Source organism: Typopeltis vanoorti, chromosome 3 (assembly GCF_054136105.1).
Source record: "Typopeltis vanoorti isolate ZY-2024b chromosome 3, IOZ_Tvanoo_1.0, whole genome shotgun sequence".
Lineage (NCBI taxonomy): Eukaryota > Metazoa > Arthropoda > Arachnida > Uropygi > Thelyphonidae > Typopeltis > Typopeltis vanoorti.
In genome coordinates this window covers 93,218,753-93,232,358 of record NC_143551.1, presented here as the reverse complement: position 1 = coordinate 93,232,358, position 13,606 = coordinate 93,218,753, and the positions used below count along the sequence as shown (strand labels likewise).

General features: G+C 36.2%; 1 protein-coding gene across 4 annotated transcripts in view; it reads right to left on the bottom strand.

The window, feature by feature from the left end:
• The window catches only part of LOC150108390 (uncharacterized), a 192,679-nt gene that overhangs the window by 120,317 nt on the left and 58,756 nt on the right, over nt 1-13,606 (bottom strand). Inside the window, exon 1 of one of the 4 annotated variants that reach the window (XM_090415795.1) lies at nt 11,704-11,802. The exons of the other annotated variants lie outside the window; for them this stretch is intronic. Coding sequence (XP_090271921.1) covers nt 11,704-11,779 — 76 coding nt within the window. The 5' untranslated portion in view covers nt 11,780-11,802. Of the gene's footprint in view, nt 1-11,703; nt 11,803-13,606 lie in introns of those variants that run through there. 4 annotated transcript variants of the gene reach the window in all.

Here is a 13,606-nt window from a genome sequence, read left to right as displayed (position 1 = left end):
CTGTGTGTCAGGTGTTGTGGTTAAGTTGTTGGAGAAGCTTGTGAGAACTAGGATCCAGAGTTGGGTTGACAACAATGGTATAATCTTTGATGGACAGCATGGATTTGCTAAAGGGAGGTCATGTTTTAGTAATCTACTTACTTATTACAATAAAGTGACTGCTTCTTGGACAGAGAAAAAGGATACACAGTAATATACTTGGATTTCGCAAAAGCTTTTGATAGAGTACTTCATGATAAGTTGACAGTCAAACTAGAGCAGATGCGGTTGGATATTAGATTAGTGCATTGGATTGGAGACTGGCTATCTGATAGGTATCAACAAGTTGTGTATAGGGGAGCGATATCCAGGAAAAGGAAAGTCACTAGTGGAGTGCCTCAGGAGTCGGTTTTTGGGCCATTACTATTTAACTTGTATATTAATGATATTGGCAAAGATTTGGATGGAGATATTCAGTTGTTTGCAGATGATGCAAAGTTGGGATGAACCATAGAGTAGTGAGGATGTTGTGGCCTTGCAAGAAGACTTGAATAAATTGAGTGATTGGGCACATAAATGGGGATGTGAGTTCAATGTTGCAAAATGTAAGGTTTTAAAATTTGGAAAACAAAGATGGGATGCAGAATTTATACTTGGTGAGAATATATTGTTGGAGGTTGAGGAAATAAGAGATCTGGGGGTGACAGTGGATAAGGATCTAAAATTCAGGGGACACATTGCCAAAATTGTGAAGACAACACAAAGGCTTCTGGGAATGATGTGGAGGACACTGACTTGTAGAAGTAGGGAGATTCTTGTTCCACTGTATAAGGCTTTGATTAGGTCACACATGGACCACTGTGCCCAGATTTGGTCACCAGGTTTTCAGAAGGATGAAGAGATGTTGGAAAGGGTCCAAAGGCAACTGACTAAGGTAGTTTCTGACCTCTGGAATGTTGAGTATGAGGAAAGATTGAGAAGATGTAATTTGCAGAGTCTGGTGGAGAGGAGGAAGAGGGGAGATATGATAGAGACCTACAAGTTGGTAAGGTGTTGTTATAAGATCAATGGTGGAGAAGTTCTACAGAGAATAGTGGGAGATCAGGGGGAAATCAGTTTCGTGCAGAGTTGTGAATGATTGGAATGCCTTGCCTGAGAGTGTGGTGTCTGCAAGGAGGTTGAGTATGTTTAAGACACAGTATGATGAGATGTATGTGTGATAAAAGGACCTCCGAGATGAGTCTGTGACTCCATGAGGTCTTGGGGTAATAATAATAATAATAATAACACCATATTCAGTCCTGAAGATATTTTCAGGTGCAAACTTTGTTTTCTCACATTCAGATAAAGAATTAAACTAAATTTATTATAGTCTAACCAAGTGAAAAATAAACTTTCAAGATATTGGGACAGGTTTACTGGAGAGATGCAACTGTTTGTAGATTATGCAAAATTGGGTTGAACAATTAGAAGTCAAGCAGATGTAGCCTTACAGGCAGACTTGAATATATATGAGTGGGCAGGTAAGTGGAACTATCAGTTTAATTATGTAAAAGTTATGAAATTTGGTAAGCAATGATGCAGAGTATACACTTGGTGAGGAAGGAGTTAGAGGAGATGAGAGATTTTGGAGTGGAGGTGGTGGTGGTGGACAAGGATCTGAAGTTCAGGTGTCACACTTCACAAGTTGCAAAGTTATCATAATGGATTGTCAATGATGGAGAGGACTTTGACATGCAGAAATAAAGAGGTTATGGTTTCATTATATAATGCCTTGATCAGGCCTCTTATGGATTATTGTGGACAGATCTGGTCACCTGGTTTTCATGGTGATGAAGACATTTTAGAAAGGGTCCAAGTTGGTCAGAGATTTTTACCATGTTAACATGAAGAAATTTTTCATAGAATGGGAGAGGAAGGTACACCAGGTGTAGACCAAGATACCATGACTGGAAACTATAAGGAAGGTGTGAGCAAAGGAATGAGGAGGAGGTTCTTTGCATGGAGAGCAGTTGGCGAGTGGAACACATTGCCTGAGTATGTTGAATGCAGACACGCACTGAATGGATTTAAGGCATAAATATGAGCTTTATGTGTGAAACAATGAGTTTCTGACTTTATAGATGATTAATAACATGCAACAGTATGCATCATTGTCTTACACATGACTTTGCATTAAACCAACTTCCTGTACTTCTTCCTATATGTGAAAATCTGATCCTAACCTCCTATTTGTAAATTACAAGTATAGTTGCCAAGAAATTATATTCTTGTTTAATTTTTTTACTAAGTATAAGAAAGCAAAGTTTGCATGTGAAATATCTTCAAGACTACGCTACTTGTGTACATAGGTTGTTAACTTTACATTAATTGCTTTGGTATCCCATAATGTAAAGCACACTTCCTTTTTGGATGTATATTGCTATACATTATGGAAAGGACTACTACTAGGCTACTACTCAGACCAGTAGTAGACTAGTTGTATAGATATTTCATGCAAAAACTTTGTTTGCTTGCATTTGGGTTAAGGATTAAACAAAAATATGACTTCTTGGCAAGTATAATTTACTTTGTAACTAGGTGAAAAAACTCTTCACAAACCCTATTTGGTCTGAATCCAGCTTCCTCCTGAAACCATATACTTATCCAATTCAACATTTTAATTATGATTTTTACGATAGTTTTGTTTGTAATAGCATTAGTTGTTAACTGTCAGTCATGTTAAGATGAGGAAATAATTTCTCTTCTTATTAACAGCTGGTTCAAAACTAAATAAATAAATAAAACAAAATAAACAATAATTAAATTAACTAAAGGGGGCTTGTGACTCACAATAAAAAAAAAATTTCCTTCCTGCTGTGTGATCTTTCTTCCTTCTAGTCTACATCTCCATAGTGAAGTTTCTCATAATAATCACTCAACATGCCCCCTCATTATACTAATTTGCCAATGCATGTGTGTTCCACATCATTCTTGGAACCCCAGGCCTATAGCAACAACCAACTGTATATTTTGTTTAACTGGCTTTGATCTCACACCAAACTACTTCAAATGAACAGCCATCCTCCTGCTAATCTCCTATTAGTTTTGACTGCAATTCATCCACTGTCATCAACAGTACCCTCCCTCCACCCATCTATCTTTTCTGAATATGCCTATAAATTTGACGAGGTTGTACTAACCAATACCAAAAACTTCCTCTTGTTCCTGACTCTGGCATTAGTATATATAAACTGCAGCATCCTTTTAGAATTCCAATTATCCTGACTTCCTGAATTGAATCTGCTATTCAATATTTTTGCTTGAGAGACCAGATTCCTCATTTGGCCATTCTCACATTCACTCACCTCATGTGTACCTTCATACACACTCAACTGATTTCCACCCTGATTGCTTAAGTTTTTCTGAATTTGCACTTCAGCGTGCTCAGTGAACAAAGCACTATCTAGACACATAACACCAACACCATTTAGATGCAGTCCATCAGCATTATTCAAATCTCTCTTTCCATCAAGCACAGACCACAGATCCATAAATCCTACAACCTACTTATTAATTCATTTGCGATCAATGTCTTCTTCCTCAGTTTGCCTCTATCATAGCATGGCAGGAGACTTACAATCTCAGTAGTGCACTCAGGATTTAATCTTGGGGGGGGGTTGAGTAGATGATTTGAGAAGAATACACACCACGCATCGCATATGACCTATGACTGAGCATCTGCAATGATCGCTAATTCATAAGTAGTATAGAAATAGAAGATACACAAAAAAATAATTTTAATTAGGAAAAGATTTTTGGAAAATTTTCTAGTGTTTTTTCCCCTTTTGGGGGGAGCACTTTGCCCCCCCCCCTTCTGGGTGCAGCACTGTACAATCTTCACCTTCTTGCTTTTCATTTTTGCTTTGTCTAACAACTCCTTTACATGCTCCCACATAGACTATTTTTCACCTCTCAGATCATTAGTGCCAACCAAGACAATGATGCCCTATTAAGGAAGAGTAAAATTTTCCTATCTGGTCTCCTCCTCTTTTCATTCCACTGCATCACCATCTACCCCATGACTGAATATTTCAGAGGTCATTCATGCTTTACTATTAGAATAACATACAGCATCTGTCGGTGAAAAATCAGTACTGTATTGTTAAAGCACCTAGGATAAAATGATTTGTGAATCCATAACAGATTATCTTTCTCACCAGATACATTAACTCACAGTGCTATTGTAATTCTTTCTTTCTCTAATTCTTCTCCTTTGCACATTTCACTTTTGGTGATAGTGTTTTATTCTGGAAGGGAGTTGAAAAGCAAGCCTGTTTCACAGGTTATAAATGTCGCAGGATTCATTAACCATGCACAGTTAAAATAACACGGACATTCCAGTCGGTAACATCTTTTTTACACTATTATTATTATTAACATCATCATCATCATTGGAATAACAGAAAACAATGTTGTGTCAACCATTGCTCTCACGAAAACCATCAATTTTAAGTTCGAATGCAATCTGTAAAGCTTGTTCTTGTAAAATTTCCCCCCCTAGCAGGATGATATTTTATGCGAATTTTATTAAACCATCCCAACAGTATCCTCTTGATCCTCTCGCATCTTTATCATGGCCACGCTTGATGGTTTTATTGTCCTTTGTCTCCCATTCCGCCAAATAACAGTGTCTGCTTGTGAGGATGGCTTGAATTTGTGTCTTACTACACTTAAATCCATAAGCAAGAATACGCTGTAATACTGTATTCTCACTTCCATGAATCAATGCTACTTTCTGCTTTATAGTTAAGTTAAGAGGAAGCACGATTTTTTCAATATATTGTTTCTAATAGTTTAAATAGATTTTGTTTATGTATGTGTGTGTGTGTGTGTTCTGACTGCAAAACAGAACCACAGTTTTGTGGCCCTTATGTTATTCACTCCGGTAGCACACTCAGGATTTAACCTTGGAGGGGGGGGGGGGCAAGTTGAATACACGATTTTGAGAATGCACACTATGCATCACACGACCTATGACTGAGCATCTGCATGATCACTAATTCATAAGTAGTATAGAAATAGAAGACACGACATAACATAAATAAAAAAATGAATTTTAATTAGGAAAAGATTTTTGGAAAAAAATGTTCTAGTGTTTTTTTCCTTTTTTTGTGGGTGCGCCAAAGATTCACTCTGCCTTTTTCTCCTTTACATATACAATAAAAAAGTATTTTCACTGAGTCGAAAAGCATGCTATCAGTGAAAAGAAATATATTCTTGTTTTTATTCATATTTTATATCAGCACAGGCAAACAAAAGCTTTTGAGTACAGTTGTATTCATGCCTACAAATATGAAAAGCCGACTGCTCTCTGTATACCATGATTTTGGGATGAAAACGGACGAAAGAATGTGGAAAATGGCAGTATTCTTGTATTATTATTATTATTATTATTAATAGACACCTCCAGGGAGTCCAAAGACTCTGAGGGCACCTGCTCTACAACTATCTCTGCCAATCAATCCACTAACTGACTGCAACTACACCAACACCATCCACCGCCGACCACCACCACCACCACTACTAGTATTTCCGAAGACAATCACAGACATCTATGCCCATAGCGGGATTCAAACCCACAGCCTTTTGGCTGGAGAGTGGATATATTAACCACTTAGCCAGCCAGGCTGGCCAAGTGGTTAGCTTTTATGATCTGATATAATGCTAATTAAATGAATGTTATAGTTTACCTGTTCGAAACTTTCCAGACATTCTGTCATATTTAATCTTTATTTTATTTTAGTGAACTATTACTAGCAGAGTAAAAACAGGTAAGAATTTAATTTGGACAATTTTGGAAAACGAAGAGACGAACGACTTAGTCCAAACACTAGATTGCACACAGACATTTGCTCTTTTTAAGAAACTGCTGAAGCAGCTTGAGGATGAATGGCCGGGATACCTGAACCTGTATTCCTTGACATCTGATACCGAAGACAAAGAAACCCATACAGATAGTGAAAACATTAACTTGGGAATCTTTCCAATAAAGGAATTCCAACAGTTGGAATTCCTTTGGTGGAGAGAGAGAGAGAGAAAGAGAGAGAGAGGAAGGAAGAGTTAAAAAGATATTGCTGACACTACTAATGAGAGAATTCTTACAGTCATTCTGTAAGACAAGACCAGATCGACTTCAATCACCCCATTATTAAGGAGCAAAAAATCACTTACTCCTGGGCAAACAATAATAGACGAGGGCATAAGAATTCAGCTCACTGCAGTCAAAGACTACCGTAATATGACCAAACTTATGAATATGGGCGGGGCGGCTGGTGCATAGACACTGCGGAACTGCAGCACCCCCATTTTCCTCGATATAAATATATTTATTAATTTATTTATATTTTATATTTGCTCGTAATATGTAATTTTATCATCAACAATCCCATACAATTCTCTTGATTTGTATAAAAAATAATAAAAATCCATCTTGTAGCACTTAGGAGGAGGAAAGGATGCTAGCAGCACTGTGTTTACCACAGTGTCATACTGCTATGCGTGCAAGCATATGCACATCATAGCGAGATGCGAGCTATTAGTAATGCGGCACTGTCCGTTGCACAGTTCCACTGTTGTTTATATGCAGTTTGCGCCAGTAGTAGATCGTAGTGTTTATCGTGTTTACTCCATCTCTTTAAATATTTGGACATTACATATAAAAATCAGCTAACGCCTATGTTGTTCCCGTATAGGGAGTAGGCGGGGCCATTTACTCTATCTAACTTTTGGAGACTGTGTGGGCAGTTCAGTCCCCACTGGTAGCCAATCAGAGAGATAGCTGGCCCAGGGCTATCCTGATTCATCGGTATGCAGTGAAGAAGGCGGCAAGCTAGTGCCACCATCTCGTGGTCTCTAACCCTAACACAATATTTTTAATGTCTGAAAATAGTGTGGGTTCGACGGTCAATTTTCTTGAGTTTACGGGACAAAAAACCCAAGTTTCCATGAGAAAACCCCGCTAGCCCATGCCAGAAATCGACTAACTCGGGAACCGGCTGAAAAAAGGCTTAGAAAAATTTCCTCTAGTCAGCGACTAGATTTGAACCACCACCAAATCCTTTCTTTGTGCAGTCAAGCACTGTAGGGTGCAAACGCCACTTCTACTGAGCTACATATATTTTATTAACAGCAAAGCATCTATGTACAATCTGAATAGGAATAATTATATATACATCTATTTACAATTATATGCATTTTGTACATAATATGCTCATTTTAATTGGCATTTTTTCTTTGACATTTCTTTATAGTTTCTTTTTCACCTTGTGTCTATTATATGTGTTCATAGAAATCTTTTTTTACATGATAATCTGCTCAGTGCCTTGCATTTCCTAAAGTCCTTATACTTCATCTGAGCAGTTTTTTTCTTCAATGTGTCATGCATTGTGTGATTAATAAGTGATTAAGATAGAATGACTTATAGTAACATTTAAATTACTATTTCATACATCCTATTTTTCATCTATTTCCAATTATATACGTGCTGTACATAGTATGCTCATTCTAATTGGCATATTTCTTTGGCATTTCTTTATGGTTTCACATTGTGTATATTATCTGTGTTCATATAATCCTTTTTAACATGATAATCTGCTCAGTGCTTAGTGTTTCCTAAAGTCCTCATACTTCATCTGAGCATTTTTTTTTCAATGTGTCATACATTGATATCATTCTATCTTAAGCACTTATATTAACATTTAAATTACTATTTCATACATCCTATTTTACATCTATTTATAATTATATACATGCTGTACAATAGTATTCTCATTCTATTGGCATTTTTCTTTGACATTTCTTTATGGTTTCACATTGTGTATATTATCTGTGTTTATACAGTCTTTTTTTTTTTTTTTGCATGATAATATGCTTAGTGCTTTCTGTTTCCTATAGTCCTTATGCTTCATCTGAACTTTTGATTTTTTTTTTAATTTAGTGTGTCATATATTCTATCTGAATTATTGTTGTCATTTTATCTTAAGCACTCATATTAACATTTTGATTACTATTTCATAAATCCTATTTGTTTCTATATGTAGGTTACATTTAACTGTTTGCTGGTACTATATTACATCTTCCTTCTTGGGTTTGTGCTATATTTTTTTTTTTTGTTGTGTTAGGAAACACTTCTTAAATAATTCTCTAATAAACATATGTAATGTTTGTTTTTAAAATATAAAGGTTTGGTTCATACACTATGAACTTATCATAGAACTTTAAGTGCTATTTACATATATCATATTTAAACAAATACATATAATTACTTTACATATCATACATCATTAAAATGTGGTCAAGCTCTTCCATTATATATATTGTCATTGACATTTTTGAAACATAAAACTAAACTACAATCTCCATAATTGATCATTATTATACACAAGGCTACAACCAATTATAGTATAAAGCGATTAATATACAGGTGATTATATAGCTTAATGAGAAAGTATATTTTATGGGTTTCTTTTGCTTATGCATATTTATTTTATTTCTTCGCGTTCTACAAGAAGTTTTGTATTTATTGTGGGTCTTTTATTTCTATGATCTGCAGTTGTTCTTCGAATTCTGAGATGAAACCCATTTGCCACTATTTTGTTTGACTGAGCTACACAGACTTCTTGGACATTACAATTAAAGACATAATATTTGTTATAGTTTTTATTTTAGAACATTATTGGGGTTATTGACAATTATGACCTCAGAATTTTTAGGTAATTTTGAATTATACTAAACTGTATAATGTTATCGATAATAAACAATATTGTTTCATGTTTAATTTTTTTTAAATTTTTATCATAATTTTGAAATTTTATCCAAAGTACTTACAATGTGTATGTATTAAGTTTTGATTTTATAGAAATTTCACACCATATTTTAGAAGCAATATGAGCTTTGCTAGAAAAACTCATAATGCAATTTGTGCATTTATTTTTGTGGTTTACTTTTCCTAAACTGCAAGTGATATGCATAACACATTTTGAAAAATGTAAGTAACATTTCAGATCATTTCTTTTTTTTTCTTCTGCCTGATTTTAAGCTTCATTCCTTTCCTCCTTTCTTCATTAAAATTTAAATCAACAACTTCCTAGAAAAGTTAGGGCTAAACGGCCTCACTTACTCATTATACGGGAATAAAAAGGCGTTAGCTGATTTTTTTGATTTTGAGAACTTCCTAGAAATAAACACACATCTTCGCTATACTAAACAATAACAACACACCACAGGCCATTTATTTATTGTTTAGTATAGCGAAGATGTGTGTTTATTTCTAGGAAGTTCTCAAAATCAAAAAAATCAGCTAACGCCTTTTTATACTAAACATTTTTTATACTTTTTATACTTTTTATGCAAAGTTGGGAAGAACCATAAAGAGTAGTGAAGATGTTGTGGCCTTGCAAGAAGACTTGAATAAATTGAGTGATTGGGCAAGCAAATGGGGGTGTGAGTTCAATGTTGCAAAATGTAAGGTTTTAAAATTTGGAAAACAAAGATGGGATGCAGAATTTATGCTTGGTAAGAATATATTGTTGGAAGTAGAGGAAATAAGAGATCTGGGAGTGATAGTGGATAAAGATCTAAAATTTAGGGGTCACATCGCCAAAATTGTGAAGACAACACAAAGACTTCTGGGAATGATGAGGAGGACACTGACGTGTAGAAGTAGGGAGATTCTTGTTCCATTGTATAAGGCTTTGATTAGGCCACACATGGACTATTGTGCCCAGATTTGGTCACCTGGTTTTCAGAAGGATGAGGAGATGTTGGAAAGGGTCCAAAGGCGACTGACTAAGGTAGTTTCTGACCTCTGGAATGTCGAGTATGAGGAAAGATTGAAAAGATGTAATTTGCAGAGACTAGTGGAGAGAAGGAAGAGGGGAGATATGATAGAGACCTACAAGTTGGTAAGGGGTTGCTATAGGATCAATGGTGGAGAAGTTCTACAGCGAATAGTGGGAGATCAGGGGAGAACCAGAGGTCATCCCTGGAAACTGTATAAAGAGGGTGTGAGTAGGGGAGTGAGAGGCAGGTTTTTTTCGTGCAGAGTTGTGAATGATTGGAATGCCTTGCCTGAGAGTGTGGTGTCTGCAAGGAGTTTGAATGTGTTTAAGACCCGGTATGATGAGATGTGTGTGAGATAAAAGGACCTCCTAGATGAGTCTTTGACTCCATGAGGTCTTGTTTAATAATAATAATAATAATAATAATAATAACAACACACCACAGGCCATTTATTTATTGTTTAGTATAGCGAAGATGTGTGTTTATTTCTAGGAAGTTCTCAAAATCAAAAAAATCAGCTAACGCCTTTTTATTCCCGTATAATGAGTAAGTGAGGCCGTTTAGCCCTAACTTTTCTAGGAAGTTGTTGATTTAAATTTTAATGAAGAAAGGAGGAAAGGAATGAAGCTTAAAATCAGGTAAAAGAAGAAAAAAAAAAAAGAAATGATCTGAAATGTTACTTACATTTTTCAAAATGTGTTATGTATATCACAGTAATACAGAAAAGAGATCTCTTGCAGGTTAGGAAAAGTAAACCACAAAAATAAATGCACAAATTTCATTATGAGTTTTTCTAGCAAAGCTCCTATTGCTTCTAAAAAATGTGTATGTATATTTCGAAAGTTGCAGCACCCCCTCCCCTCCCCCAAAATTTCAAGCCACGAGCCGCCACTGCTTATTATATATTATTATTATTATTTGACACCTCCAGGGAACCAAAGACTCATCGAGGGAGATTGTGCCAACAGCACTGAACGATTGGTCCCCTTCCACCTGCTAACCACGCTCAAACTTACTTAACTGTGCCATTAGTAGCAGAGGCTCTACCAATCGACCAACCTTTGCCGATTTGAATTTGCAATATCACACTTCTGTGCTCAGAGGTGTCATAGAGGGTATTATCACTGAATAAGTAACCGAAGATCTTATTAACTATGGACTAAATCCTATAAAAGTTAGTTGGATGCATCGATCAGATGAAAAAACTGAACAATGCAACAGATGTTAGAGATCTGGTCATGCCCAGAAGTTGTGTAGGAATGACTGCGAATGTGTGAAATGTGGTGAAAAACATCCAATTAACACCGGTGTAAAGCCCAAAACTATACCTGCCAAATGCACAAATTGGGTGGGCCCTTTTATAATTGGCTGTCATACAGCCAATTATAGAAGATGCAGTTTTAATCCAAATAACCAAACTACTGGGAGAAATACACAGACTCCCTCCCAGCCTCCCACTTTTGGTAAATAAGCTAATTCACTCAACATCGACCCATTCAATTAAACTACCGTACCATATCTGCAACGAAATAAAACTTATGCAGATATGGTTACAACGAACTTAACACAACTTAACTGAAGTAATAACCACTTCATTAGCAGTCATCAGCCAGCAAAGTTGGTCGATTGGTAAAGCCTCTGCTATTAATCGCTCGCAAAAACTTAATCACGTTTGAGCGCGGTTAGTAGTTGCAAGGGGATCAATCGTTCGATAGTGTTGGCACACTCTCCCTCGATGAGTATTTTGACTCCATGGAGGTGTCACATAATAATAATAATAATGTTAGAAGACTTCAGTAAATCCAGCCCGACTCTGGTTTCTACAAAAAAAAAAAAAAAGATTTCTTAAAGAGACCCACTCCATTCTAACGCGCTCAGCAATGCATAGTGACACAATTTTACCTAATTCATTTCTGATCGCCTCTTGGGATGCTAACGGCCTCATCAACAAAATTCTTGAACTGCAAGATTTCGCCATCCGCTATAATCCAGAAATAATTCTAATTAGTGAGACACACTTTTGGCTAGCAAACAATGAAAAAGTTATATCACATACAGAAACGTAGACTTGGTGTGAGAGGTGGTGGCACTGCCATTTGTGTTAAAAACTACCTCACACATATTGTTACAGCCAATCCCCAAACCAAAAAAACTTAGAAATCACTGGAGTTGAAGTTCATACCAACAGTGCTGGAAAATATAAAATCTATCCAACCTACAACTCATACTGTGAAAGTCTACTGATTATAGATCTAGAGGCCATTCTAGGCACCAAATATTCTACTAATGCCAAACATTTAACATGGAATAGTAAAACGACCATTAAAAAGTGGATGTATACTAACAATTATGTGATTTCCAAATACACAACAGTAGTCAGTCCTACCGAACCAATTCATTATGGTCCTTTTTGTCAGTCCAGATGTTTTGGATATTACTATCTTACAAAATATCAGATATCAGTATCAGCTACAAATGATTTAATGAATTATCATCAAACCATAACCCTACCTTACTCAAATCAGGCATTCAGTAACAACGTATCCCATCCAGGGGCGCGCCAGTAATGTCTGGCACCTATGTGCAAAACTTTAGTTGGTGCCCCTATACCCTTCCCCCCAATAAAAATATTCTGCGAAATAAAAACGTTATTTTTAATATTTGATGCCAATAAAGTGAGTATTTCATTTTGAATTTTATCTGGCACCTCTCCTGTTCTCAATCTTCATAGCAGACCTCCCTCGGAACCCAAGAACAACAATCACAGAATTATATGCAGATGATACTGCAATACTGGCAAGATCTATGAGTCCAAATTTGGCAATTAGAAAACTACAAAGTAGCATTCACATACTAGAAAAATGGCTGGCAGAGAGGAGGATCCGAGAGTAAACCCCAAAAAAAGTTCAGCCGTACTGTTTTCCAGAAAGAAAGTTCACAACATGGATGACATTCACCTCTTAGGTGTCAAGATCCCATGGCAGAATGACATCAAATATCTCGGAGTAATACGCGATAAAAAAAACTCCTGTTCAGCAATCACATGAAACACACTGCCTCAAAGATATCGAAAGTAATCGTCCAGCTCTACCCTATGATCAACAGGAAAAGCAAACTGGATACAAAAACCAAGCTACTCATATACAAGATGGTAATACGCCCAGTTATCACATACGCATCCCCCGCATGGAATCATACCACGAATACAAACATCCAAAAACTACAGAGAATACATAACATATGCCTGAGGATGATCTTAGATGCCCCTTGGTACATCAGAAACTCACAAATCCACAGAGAAATTAACATCTCTTACATCTCCTCCCTACTCCTAGATCTAGCTGAGAAGTTCTTCACCAAGACAAGCAACCATCCAAACCCGTTGATCAAGGAAGCTTCAGAATATAATGAAGAGGTAAGATACAAACACAAAAGGCCCAAGTCCATCCTACGTCCAGCTGAACATAGCTAAACTCACAGCTATCATGGGGCGAGCTTAAAGCTCATTAAACAATCCACTCAAAATACTTCCTTTAGAGACAAAGGGTGAAAACGAAAAGCATCTTTGCTTCACCCATCCAGCCAGTAATGTTATGCGTTATGAATCCTCAATGCATTTTAAACAATTGGCATTGTTGTGTTAAAGTTTATTACTTTTACCACGAAGAGCTAGATTTTGTTTGCCTAAAAACTGTACTACAAAAATTATTCTTTTTATAACTTCATACCAACGTTTCCTTTCATTATCTTAAACTGTTTGTTGCAAATGATCAACACAAGTTTTATTTTTTAAAAATGCAATTAA